Raw genomic sequence first — 19280 nt, forward strand, 5'->3', positions numbered from 1 at the left:
GAAAGCTGATTTGCATGAGGCACCTTCTCCTCCTAACGAGTCTGGGAAGCTTGAAAAGGCCCGAGGACACCATATTTCAGCACGGGACCTGAGGAGGCCGCGTCCTGTGAGTGTCCCCACCATGGCCTGGACGGTGCTTCTGCTGGGGCTCCTCACTTATGGCTCAGGTCAGGGAAAGGGACTCTGCATCCTTGGGGGACACATGAAAGCTGGGTCTCAGGGCAATCTTGTCTCTCATAACACCTGTGTCTCTCTTGTTGGTTCTAGGGGCTGATTCTCAGACTATGGTGACTCAGGAGCCATCGCTGTCAGTGTCTCCTGGAGGGACGGTCACACTCACCTGTGGCCTTAGCTCTGGGTCAGTCTCCACCAGTAACTACCCCGGCTGGTACCAGCAGACCCCAGGCCGGGCTCCCCGCATGCTTATCTACGAAACAAACAGCCCCCTCTCTGGGATCCCTAGTCGCTTCTCCGGATCCATCTCTGGGAGCAAAGCCGCCCTCACCATCACGGGGGCCCAGCCTGAGGACGAGGCCGACTACTACTGTAATCTGGGTATGGGTAGTTATACTTACATAGTGATGCGAACCCATGGGGAAGTGCAACCAAAACCTCCTCACATGCTCAGAATGGCTCAGCCTCAAAGGCAGAAGGTATGAGATAGGGTGGAAATGGCCAGCATGCTGTGAGGAGTGGGCTGCACGGCCCCGCCCTCCTGCCCAGTGGCTCATGACCACGTGCCTCCACCAGTCTCTCTAATGTTACTCCCGCAAGACAGGGCTTCCTCTCCCCGTGTCTGCCTGTAATAATAGGGAGGGAGCTTGGCTCCAAAATATGTCACCCACCAAGAGATTCAGAGACCCCACTGCTCCCTCTGAGACTCCTCTGATTCAAAGAGCATTAGGCACATATCCTTGGTTATTAACTGTTCTGTGGAGAAGAAGTTGATATTTGATTTGGCGTTGAGCTGGTTAGCAATGCATTTGCTCATGTTAGACCTACTGCGTTAAATAATCGTGTTGTTCCAGAATCTGTGTTCAGTGAGGTCTCCAGGAGATTTTTAAACGTTAATGTTTGAGAAGCATCTCAACATCTATTATAATGAAGGTATTTCTGGGCATTTTGTTTAAAATGCAGTCGAGGTGTTATTCCATGACTCATTCACTCCCCAATTACCATTCAGAACCTTAGGAACACTCAGAAACAGATTTACCATCTGAAGCCACCGCTGAAAACAGAGATTTGATGTCATTACAGGCAGAGCTGGTGACATTTCACAAACTTAAGTCCTTTAAGGATGTATCGAGTGGCTCGGATGGCGACATAAGCTGTGAGAAAACAATCCAGTGGGACTGGCTTCCAGAAACACTCCTGCCACTGAGGCCCCTGGGGCCAGGACAGGAAGTGCAGGGCTGGGGGTCGTGGCACTATGTGAATATGTCCAAAGGTGTCCAGGGCTGTGAGGTGGACGAAGAGCGAGGCAGGAAATGTTGGTTTGATTTATGTTCTTCTCTTTGTGTAGAAAATGATATTAGAAAACCATTAAGTTGAGGGAACCCAAAAGTTGAAGGAAAGGGGATATCATATAGATATGTGAGGAGCATATGTACAATCGTGTGAATGCCAGGAAGAGGTCATTTTTAGTCCAGGTCACGTACCTGGCTCTAAAACCGAAAGTCTCCCTTAAGGGACACTCTGGAGCCTTTCCCACACTGCAGAAAGGAGACATTATGTGGAAGTCACAGCTTCTTTACCAAGGGTGACAATAGCTTTGGCTCAATGCATGCCAGGGGATACAGGACTAAGGGAGGACATGTGCTCAAGGACGCTGATTAATCATCAGGGCTGTGGCTGTACAAAAGTCCTATGGTTTCCCCAGGCCACCTGCTCACAGTTAAGTCCAAGTGACCAGGGGATATTAGATAATAGTATATTATTATCTGTTGGTGCCAGACTTGAGATATGATTTACATCATACTTGAAATTGGATTTGAACAATTTCTAATATTTTTAATTCCAAAAATGTTACCGTTATCAAAATCCCTGAACTAATTTCTCTCTAAAAATTAAAATGCAGTTTATTTTAAACTCACAATGTTATTAATATTAAATGTAAAATAACAACCTTGTGAAAACTCAACCTTATTATATACTGTAAATACTGTCTAATAAAATGAGAAGCGAGTTCTGTTTAATCTAACGTTAGTCATTACATATTTTTCTCAAGGATTTCTTTCTTTCTTTTTAATTTTTTAATTGATTATTATTTTTTTAATTTTTAATTAGTTTTAAGTATACTGTGCTTTGGTTAGACATCCAACTGATTTGAGAAACCAGCTGCCAGATATACGGGTGTTCCCTTATATGTCATTATTTCTTTTTCTCTTGCTGCTTTTAATATTCCTTCTTTGTATTTCCTCTTTGGCATTTTAATTATGATGTGTCTTAGGCTGGGCCTCTTTGGATCCCTGATTTTCGAATTCTCTGAGCTTCCTGTGGTTTTACGTCCATTTCCTTTACCAAGTTAGAGAAGTTTTCCATCATTATTTCTTCAAACAGCTGTTCAACATCTTGATTTTCCTCTGTTATGCCGATCGGATGAATATTTGAAGCCTTAATAGTGTCCCATATCCTCCTTAAATTATTTTTATAGTCTTGGCATCTTTTTTCTTGCCATTCTGATTGAGCATCCTTATTGGCCGTCATGTCCTCTAGATAGGGCATTTGATCCTGATAGTCCAACCAGGAAAAAAGAGTAGAAAGTAAAAGTCATGGTCCTCATCCATGATTCTGGCAGCCCAGCGGGAAGCAGAACTTGAACCCCATCTCTCAGCAATGAGCCTGAAAAACATGGTAGAAGAAAGAGTGAATCTTTACCCTGCTCCCCCTGCAGGTGACTGTGGGAACCAGTGAGAGCTGAGCCTTGACCCGCACCTGCATTAACAGCCCTCAATAAGGTGTGGGAGGCAGGAGAGTTGGTGCTGCACGGGGCCCCTCCCTTCCCTGGTGTCAGCGAGGCAAAGGGCCCAGTGGATAGCTGAGTACACACCCCCACTGAGCGCAGCAGCTCCCCTCAGCCCTGTGCTTCCCTCCCTGAGGTCAGCGGGGCCAGCAGGGGGCTTGTCTTACATACCCACTGGAGGGGAACCAGCTCGTTACAATCACTGTCCCACTGTCCTTAGAAGGTGTCAGCTGTAGCAAGACCACGGGAGTCAGTGGTTCAACACGCCGGACCCCAGGGAAGCTGAAGGTCCAATTCCCCTGGCCCCCGTGCTACACCTCAGCAGGAGGATTGCCCAATCAAAAAATATTAAAAATATCCCAGAGTTTATAATATAATATCCAAAATGCACAATATACATCGAAAAAATCACTCCTCATACCAAGAACATCCCAAGTTAAATAAGAAAAGCAATCAACAGATACCAACACCGAGATACTAAAAATTGTCTGTATAACATGTGACCAACAATCAAACAGCAATCATAAAATCTTCTTGATGAAGAATTAGGGGCACGCTTGAAACAAATGAGGTAGAGAGTCTCTGAAATGAATAATCAATTAGGAAAAAGAACAAGGGAAATCATAGAACTGAAAACGACAGTTGGTGGTCTATACACGTCACTAGATGGGCTGAGGAACTGGCTGACACTTAGATTGAATCCCAGGTATTGAGGAGGATACTTAACACACCTGGAGAAAAAGTACTGAAGAGGGTTAGCAAAGACAGAGAAGCAATGAGTCTGCTGTTACCTGGCAAATCAAGTGAAAGATTAATAAGATTTCCATGTATTTGAAAGAAAGGGGGCTTTTGCTCTGAGTAATTCCTACTACTGTACTATTCCCCTGATGGTGGCACCAGGGGGCACTGTGGATCCACGAAAGGTGAGCAAGGCCTGCAGCAAATTCAGACTTGATGGCTCTGAATGCCAGCTCACTGGCCTGAGTTATTTTATAGAAGGTGCTTCCTCCCACGGACCGACTCAGAGCTCACGGGCGCCTCAGTCGTACTGACGATGGAACTCGTCCTGCTCTGAGGACACACTCTAATCAGGGCGGGAATCTAAAGAGATCAGATTTGCATCAAGTGTGACCCCAACAGAAATCCTTGCCTAAGGGAGCTGAGGGAGATAAAAGAGACACCAGAGTGTCCAGTGTCAGCTGGGGGCCAGAGTGTCCTTGAAACTCCTGAACCATGGCCTGGATGCCTCTCTTCCTCCTCCCCATCCTCACTCACTGCCCAGGTTCACGGTCATCTCAGAGATCCGCCCTTAGAGGGATCCCTCTGCCTTCTTTCCTCATTCCTGACATGTGTCTGTGTTCATTTCAGGGTCCAGTTCTCAGGCCGTGGTGTCTCAGAAACCTCCCTGACCGTGGCCCCAGGAGGGACAGTCACTCTCACCTGTGGCCCCAGCACTGGAGCAGTCACCAGCGATCACTATCCATCCTGGTTCCAGCAGAAATTGGGACAAGTCCCGGCAATGCTGATTTATGACTTAAACAAGAGAAACGCATAGACCCCTGCCCGGTTCTCGGGCTCCATCCTTGGGGGCAAAGCTGCCCCAAACCTCTCGGGGGCCCACCCCAAGGATGAGGCTGAGGACTACTGAGGGCTGGTGTACAGTGGGTGCTCAGACAGAGGCAGCTTCACGTCAGGAAGCGGCACATAAATCTGCCCTCAGCCCAGCCTGGTCTATGAACCATCTCATGAGATGACGGTCACACGATCAGGTGGCTACTACGAAATCATTTCCCTCAGGTCCCTGAATCACATGCATTAGCTTTTTATGCACAAAAAGTGAGCATTATCTCCTGGTCACCCCCAGGTAGACATCTGGGGACCACAGGAGGCTGGTGGGACATAGCTCTGGTGTCAGGAGCATGAAGGGGGGCCGTGTGGTCAGCCCCTGCCCCTGTGTTTTCTGGGACCGGAAGGCTGCACAACTGTGGGTCCCATGCTTGCAGGATAAGAAAGGACAGATTTCTGTCACTCCACAGGCCCTGGACTTCTGATTCAATGGATTGTTAACAGGCCTGCTCCAAAATGAGTCCTCACTGCCTAACGTACATCCTGCTCCTAGAAAAGTGTTTATGAGACACTTGTTTAAATGAAAGATCCAGGACTCTGGAAATTTTTGCAGACAATCAGCTTCTCAGATCTAAAAGAGGAAGGTGTGACAGCAGCACCTGTGATCAGGATGCCCCTCGTGGGGTTTCACTGGGCAAGACCAGTCCCATGATACAACGCTGATGACTAAATAATACGAATAAACAAGCAAGTGTTTTAGGGAAAACTTTATATGCCGCTATTCATCTGAGAAGAAAGGTGTTTTTTACCACTGCTTTTCCAGCCATATTACCTACCACAAACGTTCTCTTTGCAATAAGCACAGATTTTTAAAAAAAAAAAAATACACTTCTGATCGTAACTTCATCTTCAGAATGACATTATCATTTCTTTTTAAAATCTATTTTATTGAGGTGAATTTTATGTAAAACGACATACATCCTATTTTAGTGCACAGGTGGGGACAAAGTGACTAGTATGTGAATTCTTTAATCAATATCTATCACAGCAACTTTAATATTTAAGTCATTACATCCTAGAACTTTCTGCCATTTGTCCTTAATGGACTTAGGTAAATGTCACAAACAATGTCATTCAGCCAAGGCCCCTACAGACGTGTGACTTGGTGCTTGAGGACAGACTCCTAGGTGGGAATCTCTGTTCTCCAGGACATGGAGAACATGTTGAGCCGGAGGAAATACAGACGAAAAAGACTTACACAGCATCGCCCACGGGGGATGCACGGAAGGACGTCCTCCCCACCCGCTCCCAGCCCCAGAGAGAAGAGCCCCTGCTCCTCAGGGCGGTGGGCGATCCGCAGGTCAGAGAACTCTGGGGACATGGGAGGGGGACACGTGGTGACTGAACCTGCATCCTGCACAGAAGGGGACATGCCTCCGTGGGGACGGTCACTGCTTTGAACTTGATCTTGATCTGAGAGGAGTTTGTATGAAACACCACCTCAGTACTGACCACTGAACAAGGGAGCAGGGGACAGTCACCCTGAGATGTCTGCGTGTCGCCTAATGATGCCTTGAAGTGATGCAGAAGCCACGTAAGAGGACACAGGTCCTAGCCCTATACAAGGGCAGTGAACAGATCAGTGGGGGAGGCAGGAGTTATTTCTGATGGGCTCTGGTCACCATGTCACACAATGGGATGTCTTCGCCTGAACACCAGTGGGCATACTGGGACTGTTCCTTGAAGTCAAGGTGATCAGAGCTGGGATCAGCCACATGGCATCACCTGGTGCCCTCTGCTCAGGGCTCACAGCTGTGACCTCCCCACCCCACACAGAGCCACCCCGACCCACGCCCTAACTCTCTCAGGCTGAGAGGCCTGACCAGGGTTCCGGTGAGGGATCAGAAAGCTAGGGGTCTCATTTGCATGAGTGGATCCTCCCTCTGTCAGAGCTTGAAGAGGGGAGGGAGAGACTCAGGGAAGCTCTGCTTCAGCTGTGGGGACACAGAGGGCAGGACGCGGTGATCATCTCCACCATGGCCTGGTCCCCTCTCCTCCTCACCCTCCTTGCTCACTGCACAGGTGACGACAATACAGGAACAGGCAAAGGGGCCCTGGGAGGACACACAGGGCCCACTTCCTTCTCTTGTCTCTATCCCCAGCATGACCATCTCTGTGTCTCTCCCTCTTCCAGGCTCCTGGGCCCAGTCTGTGCTGACCCAGCCGTCCTCAGTGTCTGGGGCCCTGGGACAGAGTGTCACCATCTCCTGCACTGGAAGCAGCTCCAACATCGGGGGTAGATATGTGAGCTGGTACCAACAGCTCCCGGAAATGGCCCCCAAACGCCTCATCTATGGTGATAGCAATCGAGACACGGGGGTCCCCAACCGATTCTCTGGCTCCAAGTCTGGCAACTCAGCCTCCCTCACCATCAGTGGGCTCCAGGCTGAGGACGAGGCTGATTATTACTGCCAGACATATGACAGCAGTCTCAGTGCTCACACAATGGTCCAGGCCTATGGGGAAGTGAGACAAGAACCTGCTGTTTCCTGTGCAGTGGGGCTTCCCTGGGCAGACCCCACTGCTCTGACCAGACAGCCGCCTTCTTTGTGTGTTTGACCTAAAGTGAGGGCTGAGACCCACCACAGGGAAATGTTGTCTAGAGAATATGTTCACTTCCTTTGAATTCTATTCTTAGTCTGTCTTGGTGGCAACGCATTGTATAATTTTCTCAAATTGAGAAGCAATTTCTTGATACCAGGGATTGGCTACCTTAGGAACGATTTCTGTGACAGGTTAGAGCACAACTAGGTACACAGAATCCAGCCCCATCTGAATCAAGACACATCACTCATGTTCAGTACGGGTCCTGCTGCCAGGAACGGGCCCCTAATCCCGCAATTATCTCTATAAGAGTCGACCTTCAGGGTCCTGTCTGATCACCTGGCTCAGATCTGGCACCTCGGACTCTTTAACCATCACTGGGCTGAGGCCTTAGGACGATGCTGATACTCAGTGCACCTCTGTGACAGCAGCCTCGGTGTTCACACAGAGCTCCAGGCCTGTGGAAAACTGAGACCAGAACCCCTTTTTCATCTGCCAGGAGTGGGAACGCCCAGCAGCACCCGCTCGGGCTGTGCATGTGGCTTCTGCTCCTTCTGATTCTCCTGCTGCCTCCACGGGCCCAGGCTCATCCAGGGTCAGCGCCTGGGAGTGAAGGCTCCTCATCTCCCTTGTGTCCTCAAAGCCACTCACTGCAGCAAAGGGTCTCAAAGGACACAAAGGCCAGCTCCTCATCAGCTGGGGACAATGAGTCTCTGCACTGACACTCAGTGGCAGGGGTGGGGTTCCAGCTGTGGTCATCTCAGACCTGAACTGTGACTGTGGAATCCTGCATCTTCATCATTGGTCATTTACCTATTTCCAGAAGTTTACTGAGCTAAGTCGCCCTCTCATGAGTCCTCAGTGTCAATGCCTGTTCTTTCTGCTCACGGGGAGGTGTCTTCTGTCCCTGCTGCCCCAGCCCCAGAGTGTCTCAGGCTGCGGCATCCATTCGGGGCTTTGGGAATGAGCACGTGTCCATGCCCATCGATGAGAAGATTTAACCGTCCATGTCTTCTTGTTCAATTGCATGGTGATACTTGCAGATAGATGGTAAATTTTAATGGAATTAAAGTCACATTGATCTACTCCTGGTCTCCGTGTACATGTCCTCCTCCCCGCCCTATTAGCTCAGGTGCTGGCTGTAAGACTAAGTCATATGTGCATGGGAGAGAACGTGCATTCATATCATAAATGCACTCTTGTTTCTATTTGTGTGTGTTTTTATTAGGAATTTATTTAAATTTGGTCAAAGACTATTCCGGGGTCTATCGAGATCATATAATTTAACCTATGATTTATTGATACAATGCGTTATATTAAAGGTTGATCAATATGGAATCCAACTTGTATATCTGGAATAAATCACATGTGGTAATGCTGCATCCACTGAGTAATCTGATGCTGACATATAAGCACATGCTGCGCACAGTGGCCCCCGTCTCACTCTCTGCGTCTCTGCTCCTCTGTTCCAGGGACCTGGGCGCAGTCTGGCCTGAGGCAGGAAGCCTCGGCGTCGGGTCTGTGGGACAGGTCACCCTCTCCTGCACCGGAAACAACAACGTTGGAACCTATACTGTGCACTGATACCAGCGGATGCCTGGTGCTGCCCCCAAAACCATGATGCTCAAGAGCTCTCGGCCCTCAGGGGTCCCAGATCGGTTCTCCGGCTCTAGGTCCAGAATCACGGCCTATCTGAGCATCGCGGGCCTGCAGCCTGAGGACGAGGCTGATTATTACTGTTCACCTCGGGACGGTAGCATCAGCGATGACACAGTGCTCCAGCCCCATGAGGATCTGAGACAAAAACCTGCTCGTGTTTCTCTGATCACCCCCACGACTGCCTCTGACAAATAAAGAGGGTGACTGTGGCCAGATCTATAATGTCCGAATCTGACTTTCTGAGCACAGACACACTTTAAAGGGTCAATGAGAGTCGATCCCTATCATAGTTTATTTCAATATATATATACATATATATATTTGAAATAAATATATACTTGGGACATATATACATATACATATATACACACACATATATATACACATATACATATATATGCTTATTGAGAAGTAATTTACATGCCATATTTCATCCATTTAAAGTGTACAACTTAATGGTGTTTAGAATATTCACAAGGCTGGGCAACCATCCCCCAAGTCTAACTTTAGAACATTTCCATCATCCTTCAGAGGAAGTCCGCACGCATCTGCATCAGTCCTCAGCAGATCTCTCCTCAACCCTTGGTTACAACTGATCACTTTCTGTCTCAATAGATTTGCCTATTTCAGACGTTTCATATGGGTGAAACCAGAAAATACGTGGACTTTTGTGACTGTTTATTTCACTTTGTTGCTTTGCAAATTTTCTGAGATCCATTGTTGGGCCATGGGTGAGACATTCATTTTTTTTTTTTTGACATGTAATATTCCATTGTTTGGACATAGTTCAGTTCACTTACCCATTCATCCACTGTTGGACATTAGGTTATTTTTCATCTTGTGTCTGTTATGCATATATCTGCTAGGAACATTTGTGTATGTGCTAGAAACATTTGTGTATAAATTTTTGACTTTGTTTTTGTTTTACTTTCTTGGATAGACACCTAGGATTCTGATTGCTGAGTCATTTGGTAACTATACATTAAATTTCTTGAGGACCCATCAGAAGTTTCTAATATAGCTGCACTGTTAAACTTCTGTCAACAATAAATTATGGTTGCAATTTCTCCTCATGTTCACAAGAAACTTCTTAATTCTCATTTTTCTCACAGCCCTTCTAGTCTGGGCAAAGCAATATCTCACTTCAGTTTTGACTTGCAGTTCCCTAGCAATCAGTGGCACTGAGCATCTTCTCTGCACTGTACTGTGTTTCTCAGTGATGAGCAGCTGAGGCTCTGCGCTGTCTCAGGAATCACTGACTTTGACAAACTTTAAACTGAGATGTTGCTGAAATCACACACTCAGCCTGTGTTCACCTCAACACAGCAGAACCTTCTTCAGAAACAGAATTCTTCTCAGAAACAGTGGAATGGGCAGTGGGAGGCCACCATTGCCATGCAAGGACCACAGCACAGGAAAGTCCTGTGGCACCTGCCTGGGACGTGCACGGCAGCCTCAGGACACAAACATTTTTCTAGGACTGTTCCTGAGTCTCCATCTAACCATGTCTCTCTGTCATTTCCTTGATCAGTGAAACAGTAGTCCAACCTGGTGTCATCTGATGCCTCAGCAGAGGCCGCTCCACTGGGGACAAGGATATGCATGGGGTTTGACCACAGCCCCTTCTCCCTGAACCTCTACACACTGTCACCACATAAAGTCTTGACAACTACCTGCCAAGGAATGCCTGAGGATATTATAAGAGAAAATAAAAGTTCCAACACAGGGGTAAACGAGTAAACTTGAATAAACATAGAAATAGACATATTGATACAGAGGTATAATTAATATAAAAACACCCTGAAAACTATAATTATTTGATTTAACATTACAAATTTGATTTCACAAATATGACTCATAATTATTGGGAAAGGTGGGAGTTTTTCTATATTTATAAGAAAAAAGTAAAATTCAAGATTTGCCTAGAACATTTTCAAATTAACAAAAGTCGTGAGAAGTACAGTTTGGTTATCAAGATATATTTTTAAAGAAAAACAATTAAAACATGGTAAGGCTGTTGCAGGAACCAAACAGTACAAACAAATCAAAATCCATGTACAGCTTATGGGAATCACATTCACTAGGAATCAGCCCATGGGTGTGTGACTAGAGCCAGGGACCTGCTGAGCTGCACAGAGCAGCTGGGCTCTGAGGGCTCTGGGCCACAGGGAGGTGTGTGTCCTGAGGCCAGCAGAAGGCGCTGTGGGACTGCCCTGTGGTCCCTACAGAGCTGCTCAGTGAGGATCATTCACTCAAAGGAGCCTGGGACTGGGGCTGTTCTCTGCTCCCTGATGAGACTCAGCAGCTGTGTCCTCTCTGGCCTGGCAGAGTCCCCTGAGCAGGGACCTTTGTGTGGTGTCAGCAGGTACTTCCTCCCAGGGCTCTCCCATGGGGTGAAGCCAACCTCCATCTTCCTCAGTCTTGCTGTGAGCTGAGCTCCAGGGCTCAGGGAGGGGCTGGGCGGTCACTGGATGGACACACATTTGCATGCACAGCTCCTCCTCTGGCGGAGGGTGGAGAAGAAAAGGAGGCCTGGGGCAGCCCAGCCCCACTGTGGGCTCAGGGGCTGCGAGCACCATGGCCTGGACCCCCGTCCTCCTCGTGCTCCTCTCTCAGTGCACAGGTGAGGACAGGCCTCGGGGACCTGGGAAAGCCACATAGCTTCCATTTTTCTCTACTGGTCCAGAGCCCTGAGAAATTTTAAGCAGGTCCTTTTCCCATCACCCATGAGTGTCTGTGTTTGCAGGTTCCCTCTCCCAGCCTGTGCTGACTCAGCCGACCTCCCTCTCTGCATCTCTGGGAGCATCAGCCAGACTCACCTGCACCCTGAGCAGTGGCTTCAATGTTGGCAACTATTACATTAACTGGTACCAGCAGAAGCCAGGGAGCCCTCCCCGGTATCTCCTGCAGTTTAAATCAGACTCCGAGAAGCACCAGGCCTCCGGGGTCCCCAGCCGCTTCTCTGGATCCAAAGACTCCTCGGCCAACGCAGGGCTTCTCCTCATCTCCGGGCTCCAGCCTGAGGACGAGGCTGACTATTACTGTGCTACAGATCATGGTAGTGGGAGCAGCTTCAGTTACTCACAGTGACTCAGATGATGAGGAAGTGAGACAGAAACCCCTGGGCCCTCAGACTTGGGCCTTGAGAACCTTTATTAAGAAGCTTCTGTGGAGACTCTTGTAGGGGAGACTCCTCTGCAGGAAGACACATCCATGCAAGAAGGGAAGGCAGAGCCAGGTTACCTGACCCGACACAGAGCATCCCAGGAGCACACAGGTGCGGTGACAGAGTCCCACTGCACATGCCCATTGGGCGTGGAGTCATGAACAAGAGAAATACTGTTCTTCACCTCTACTGATGACCAGGACAAGCTAAGTTACCCAGAAATCTTATCCCATTAAATATGAGTCTTTTGTTACTACTGATGTGTCCTTAACTCATATGTTGATTCTCACCAAGGTCATGGACAGACGCGACTTCATCCTCCATGAACATCCTACACATCCCATTGGTCTAATTTGTATAGACTCTTGCGGCCAAAACCCCTCACACTGTCCATCATTTTCTCTACTCCGCTGCTGCATCCCTCACCTTCCTGGTCCCTCTCTCTCACTCTTCAGGTATTAACTCCATGTCCACATTAACTTTTCAGAGAAAACAGACAAGTCCTTGCCGTTGTTTCCATTCCCCAGGGCTCCGTCTCTCGGGACGATGATGACCAGATGTGGAACAGGATGGAAACACCTCATGGTACCTTTCCTGCCCATCCCCACACTCTGGGTTTCTGAGCATCCCCACCACGCTCAGTTCATCTGTTTAATATAAAAGTGAAGTTACTACATTTTCCTAAAAGTGATGTCTTCATCTAACCTTTAGGTATTTGCACATGGAATCTATTGGGTTTTTTTCTTCTCCAGAGATAACTGATGCCCTACACGAGGTGAGTCTCGCGGTCATCCACAGAGAAAGGATCAGCTGTGTGTTTCAGGATATGTCACTGTTTCTCTGATGCCCCAGAATCTCTGTTTCCTAAGAAATTTCAGGACAGTGTATCCACCATGAAATGTTTCCCTCGGGTCCCTAAATCACATGCTTTAGCCCCTTTGCACAACAAAGGGAGCACTGTCTCTTGGTCACCCTCAGATAGACGTCTGGGAACCACAGGGGATGGTGTTGGGGTTTAGCTGTGGTGTCAGGAGCATGAAGGAGGGGCTGTGTAGCCATCCCCTGCCCTGTGCTTCCTGAGACCCGAAGACCCTACAGCCATGGGTCTTGTGCCTGCAGGAATGAAAACGGACATATTTCTCCCACTCCACAAGATCTGGACTTCTGATTCAGGGAAATTGTTGACAGTGCCAGTCTGCTTTCAAATGTGTCCTTGATGCTTAAAGTAGATTCTGCTCCAAAGACAATATGTTCAAGACATTCGCCTGTTAGATTCAGGCTCCAGCACCCAGAGGGTCTTACAGAGAATCATCAGCATCAAGGATGGATTGTCATGGAGAATCACCTCTCAGGTGTGGAGAAGCCATAGGAGGGACTGGGGGAGGTGTGACCTCATTGTCACACATGCAAACAAACACACACATACACAAACACACACACATACATGCACACAAGCCCCTATCTTCTAGCTGAGTGCATATTGCCCTGGAATCCACAGTTTGGGGCATCTGTCCGTCCAGAGGTCAGGGATTGACCAGTGCTGACACAGGCATCCTGAGGGTCAAAATCTCAGGGGACAGAATCTCCCTCAGCAGGAAACACCAACGACGTGAGTGTGACGTGGGTCCTGTTGTCAGGGCAGCCGACATGCCCTGAACACGTGCTCCACTGGGCTGAGTCGATGCTCAGGGTTCCAGGGCGAGTCTCTATACCTGTGGGCATTACAGCCCCCTGACCACTCAGGGCTCCAGTCAGCAGTGGTGCCCATTATGGCATTTATTCTGGGACAGCAGCCTCAGTGCTGCTCACACGGGATCACGGTCCATGGTGACAGAGACACGTCCTCCCCTGTGCTCTCAGGGTTGGGCTGTCATTCACTTCATCACTCAGTTGATGGCAGAGGCCCCTCTCAGAGTCTCACTCGTCACCCAGTCCGTACTTCCTTATACACAGACCAGGTAGCAGGGATGCGAAATGCATGACTCCAAAATGACTTTGTGAAAGAATTTGTGTGTCGCATGCAACAAAGAGCAGAGGGTATTATTTTTCACTGTTATCTGACTATTTCCACCCATTTTCTAATAAAATTCTTTTGACAAAAGAGAGAAATTTTTAATAAGTATACTACTGATTGTAATTTCCTTTTTAGAATGACATCATTTTAAATTGACTTTATAAAGATAAAGTTGTAAAAGATAACATACATACATTGAAGGCACACTTAGGTAAGTGGTGACTAATCTCTGTACCTGGCCTGAGAACTCGAAGAGCCTACGGAATAAGTCCGAGTCTGAGCCTGAATGTCAGAGAATTCCTATGCCGTGGCTTGAATACGTCATGCAGAGGAAGTAGATGCTCCATCACATAGCCTTTTTGCTATATTCAGGCCTTTGACTGATTGGATGAGGCACACCAGTATTAGGGAGGGCGATCTGCTTTCTTTATTCTTCTGATTCATATATTCCTCTCATCCAGAATCACCCTCACAGACTCATCCAGATTAATGTTAAACAAATATCTGTGCGCCCACTGGCCCAGTGAATTCGATACACCAAAATTAATAGTCACAGTCTATGTCTGTCAGCTTGGCACCTTTACTTATCCACTTAAAGGTACTTAATGTCCAAAGGAAGACAATAACAAGATTCTAATTCTGCCTAATGCTATACGACTATTGTGCATACAATTGAAAGTGCTTGATTGATGCTTAACCTTCACTCTGATACCCTGTAAGTTTAATACTATGATGTGAAATTAGCAATACATAAATGCTATTGCATAAAGTCATTGTATCTTATGTGACACGGCAAGAGAAAAGATAGCATAAAAATAATGATTGTTTATGATACACACACATATTCAAAACAAAATAAGGAAAACATAATCATGACATCACAGCTTCATTTCTAGAATTTATACCTGCCTCTTCTACCACCCACTCTATGTTCCCTTTGCCTTCAGTAAGCACCTCAGCCTGTTGGGTCTTTACCTGGTGTGATCACACAAACATTCATTCCTGAAGGCCCTGGACATTTACATGAGAGACAAGTCTTCTCCCTTCTTTTGCTCATTCTGAGAAGTCTATTCACATACCTCCTCCTCAACGTTCCTTGTCGCCAACTTTCCAATCATACTTCTTTCAAGTTTATGACCATCCAGGGACATAAGACACAATGAATCCATCTTATTATATTTGTTATTGTGGTAAAAATGCTTAAAAATAACACAGTCCCCCAGCTCCTGGCTCCTTATAAATGGTTGATTAGCAGTGTCCAATGGAAATAGGTTGCAGATCTCTATTGTTAAACTAAGCCATGGACTTCCTATGAGTTCTGTCTTTATTGCTAGAAATAGAGATTATCAGCATCTTTAACTATAATCTGATTAGAGAACTGCAAAATCATAGAAATAATTTGAAAACTTATCTTTAAAACTCTTTCTTTAGAAGCACTATCAGCAACAAAATCTGTAGTAGCCAAGATTCTCAAAAGAAATACAACCAATAAGATGAATCATAGATAGATAGATAGATAGATAGATAGATAGATAGATAGATAGATAGATCAATCGATAGATAAATTATATATATATATATTATATATATAGAGACAGAGAGAGAGTGACAGAGAGAGAGAGAGAGAGAGAGAGAGACGATAGATAGATTCTAGAAGAAATTTTGTGTTTATTGAGACTGAGAATTCCAAGATGTGCAGTTGGCAAGCTGGAGACCCAAGCAATCAGATGCTGTAAATTCCAGTCTGAATTAGTGTCTAAAAGCAGGAAAAAATGATGCCCCAGCTCAAAGACAGGCAGATAATTTCTCGCATACTCAGACTTTTTGTCCCATTCAGGTCTTCAGTTGATTGGATGGAAACCATCCAAACAGCCTCACAGACTCACCCAGAATAACGTTTGAGCAAATCTGGGCACCTCGTGGCCCAGTCACACATGGCTTTCACGAGAATCGTTTAGAGCAGAGGATGGCCTCCAAGTGCCTTTACTTGTCCGTCCAGAGTTCTGTGAGACACATGCCCTGTCTCTCCTCTCGTGTCAGATGTGGTCCCTCTCCCTCAGGCTCCCAGTTCCATCTTCTGCTGCCATCTCCTCATGTGTCAGGCAGACTTTACCCTTTGGGTCTGACCCGGGTCCTGTGTTCTCCAGCTTTGTCTTGGGAGGGCCCTGGGCTCCTTATGTTCCTTGGGAAGGGTTTTCTAAGGGAGAAGATGACCTCTCTCATTACTAAGGTCGGCTTCTCTGAATGATTTTCCTGTGAAGATCTTATGAAGGGCGTCCTCCCCATTATGGGCCAATGCGGGGAAGATAGAGAAAATTACAGGACGGAGCCCCTCATTCACTCACATGGGAATTAGGGCCGACGCAGGAGTGAACCAAGCTTCATGTGGCTCATACATGATGCTGCTGCGGTTGATCGCGTTGGTTCTTTGTCCTTCTGCTTTAGCAAATGCAGGACAGGTTCCCTGTGAGGGGTCTCTTCCCTACGGCCCATTGCGTAGGTTATTCTAAACTCCTGGAGATCGGTCTGGACAAGTCAATGTTGAAGAGGCCCTTGGTTGAAGGGGGGCTGTGTTGTGGTACCAAGGTGGGGTCTCAATGCTAGGTCACCACCCGTCCTCTCAGAGGGCAGGTGAGGTGTTGGTGATGAGGCTCTGATGAGGCACCTGTGTCCTTTCCAGGTTCTGTTCTCATCTCGAACCTGGCTGCATCTGCATTCTGGGCAGCAGGGGGCGCTGTGGGCCCAGGAAACATGCTTACAACCTGCCCTGGCTTCCTGTCTGGGGCCCTTGCTCAGTGCTTAGCAGTCAGGATCCACGGGGTGTGACCCCGTACCAGTCCCCGGGGGCCTCAGGACAGATGGTGCCCAAATGGCACTGAGGCAGCCCTACATCTCTTGGAATTTGGGCGACATAAGAGACACAGGATTGGGGCAGCTGTGGCTCTGTCGTGTTTCCTCGGTGGGCCTAAGTGTGTCCACCATGGCCTGGACACTTCTCCCCATCTCCCTCCTTACCCAGTGCCCAGGCTTTATAAACATATGTGTGAGAAAATGCTTGATTCAAAAGTGTATTAATGATCTCTGCAGCTTCATGTAAAAGGACAAGTGACCCATTAAAATGGGCAAAAGATCTGAAAAAACAGCCCATAATGGAAAATGTACAAGGGGCCAATATACAAATTAAAAAAGCCCTCAACAATATAAGTTATGAGGAAAAGTAATAATACAACTACTATGAGATAGAACTATGCACAAACCATAAAAAATAAATTGGTAATTTGGACTTGATCAAAGTTTAAATTCCCTCCTCTTTGAAAGGCACTGTTAAGAGAATGACCAGACAAGTGGCAGACTGGGAGGATATGTCTTCAAAGTCGTATCTATGATAAACGCCTCGTATCTATAATAGATAGAGAACTCCTACAATTCCACAGTTAGAAGACAATTTCATTAAAGTAGAGGAGACACTTCACCAAAGACAATATACGATGGCACATAAGCTCATGAGGAGATGTTTGGCATCATTACATAATATGGAAATGCAAATTAATACAAAAAATAATGACTACACATACATGAGAATGGCCCAAATAAAAACCCTGACTATGCACCATTTTGGTCAGGAGGTGGCCCCAAAACTCACGCAAACTCCTGGTGGGAGTGTGAAATCCATAAACCCCTTTGGAAAACAGTTGGGCAGTTTCTAAAAAGGTTAAATGTATGCATTCCATGTCATTCAGCTATTATATTTACCTAAGAAAAATTAAAGTGCACATCAATGCAATGCGTTGTTAACTGATATGTATAGCAGCTTTAGTCATTTATAATATGCATAAATTTATACGAATTTATATTAATATTTCAAATATCCAAGCTATTAACAGTTATATATATTAATACATATACATAGATGTGTTTATTCATTTGTAATATAAATAACATGTTATGTGTAATAGTCCCAATATGGAAATAACTCAAATGCCTGTACCAGGTGAATGGATGAAGGCACCGCGGCATAGCTGCATCATAGGAGACCGTTCAGCAAGGCATGATTTATGTGCACACGCCAGACACGCTTAGACCTCGACACATTATGCTACCTGAAGGAAGCCGGAAAAACAGAAAGAAAAAGATTTGGTTTACACAAAATTCTATGCAACGTACACTATCTTCTACTGACAAAAGGCGATTGGGCATTGCCTAGGAATTGGGGCGGGAGTGGCAGGAGGGAGGGACGTCAAAGGGACATGTGAACGCTTTCTAGGGTGACAGATATATTTATTACCTTGACTGGGGTGATGGATTCCCACGTGCACACGCGTGTGAGAACGTACACATTCTACACTTAATGATGGGCAGATTGGACCATAATTGTACCTCACTGAAGCGGCGCTGAGTGTATCTCGGGCCCCTCCTTATGGCAGAGGAAGTTCCTGATGCTCTGGCTCCGGTAGCGTTTACCTGTCCAGCTGCTTTGCTGCCATCAGGCCAGTGCAATGGTCACCTGTACATTGTGCCATCGGCCGCGCACGCTGACTCTATTCACGACTCTGAGGGATGCAAACGCTGATAAACAGCTGAGAATCAAGCATCTCTTCCTGGAATGCTGAGCGCTTTGCTTGTCCACCAGCAGGACCCCCGCGCTCCGTTCAGACCCACATCACCAGTCTCCTCCCTGCGTCTGCTCAGGCCTTTGCTCCCAGAGCCCTCTGCGTTGTCACCTCTGTCACGCTGTCTCGTACAGTGCTCATATTTTCCACGTCTCTTCCTCCTAGTAGTCTAGGGACCCCCTCAGTGAAAAGGTCTGTTTATTAATATCAGTTACCGTGGGATAGAGCAGGGGTTGTGGCCCATGGAGGTTGGAGGACTGACTGTGACCCGGCCCTGAGGCCTCAGTTACTAACATGATTTCCACCAGGAGCCAGCAGTTGGGCCAGTGGACAGCAGGGGGCTGTGGGTCTCCCCCAGGGTCTGACCTTTGGGACCCTGCTGTGTAATCTGCACATTCTCCAGGGCAGGGTCCTTCTTGCCTATCTTTGATGATGGGGACTCAGCAGCTGTGTCCTATCTGGGCTGGGCAGAGTCTCTCGCTCCCAGGTCAGTGAGGTCCCAGCAGTGGCTCCTCAACCCCAGGGGCAAACTCTTACACTCTGCCTCAGACCTTTGTCTACCTGAAGAACCAAGCTCAGAGCTCAGCAGGTGCTCGGCGCGGTGCGCGGAGGCCCAGAAGGGGAAACACGTGGTGTGAGCAGCCCCTCCTCCTTCACCAGAGAGGAGGATAAAAGAGGCCGGAGGCAGCAGGGCCCCAG

At 47.2% G+C, this 19280-nt stretch overlaps 3 gene segments (V, D, J or C); all 3 read left to right on the forward strand.

Annotated features, from left to right (window-relative positions):
- The first annotated feature begins 75 nt into the window (after window positions 1-75).
- On the forward strand, window positions 76-4371 carry LOC120602104 (immunoglobulin lambda variable 8-61-like). The segment is given in 3 exon segments: window positions 76-167; window positions 268-555; window positions 4331-4371. Coding segments are annotated over 3 exon segments (375 nt in total).
- A 2135-nt stretch (window positions 4372-6506) lies between these two features.
- Window positions 6507-8628, forward strand: LOC120602099 (immunoglobulin lambda variable 1-40-like). The segment is given in 3 exon segments: window positions 6507-6610; window positions 6723-7054; window positions 8605-8628. Coding segments are annotated over 3 exon segments (402 nt in total).
- A 2740-nt stretch (window positions 8629-11368) lies between these two features.
- On the forward strand, window positions 11369-12083 carry LOC120602101 (probable non-functional immunoglobulin lambda variable 5-48). The segment is given in 2 exon segments: window positions 11369-11414; window positions 11538-12083. Coding segments are annotated over 2 exon segments (390 nt in total).
- The last annotated feature ends 7197 nt before the right edge of the window (window positions 12084-19280 follow it).

This window comes from Pteropus medius, unplaced genomic scaffold, assembly GCF_902729225.1.
Source record: "Pteropus medius unplaced genomic scaffold, Ma_sr-lr_union100, whole genome shotgun sequence".
NCBI lineage: Eukaryota > Metazoa > Chordata > Mammalia > Chiroptera > Pteropodidae > Pteropus > Pteropus medius.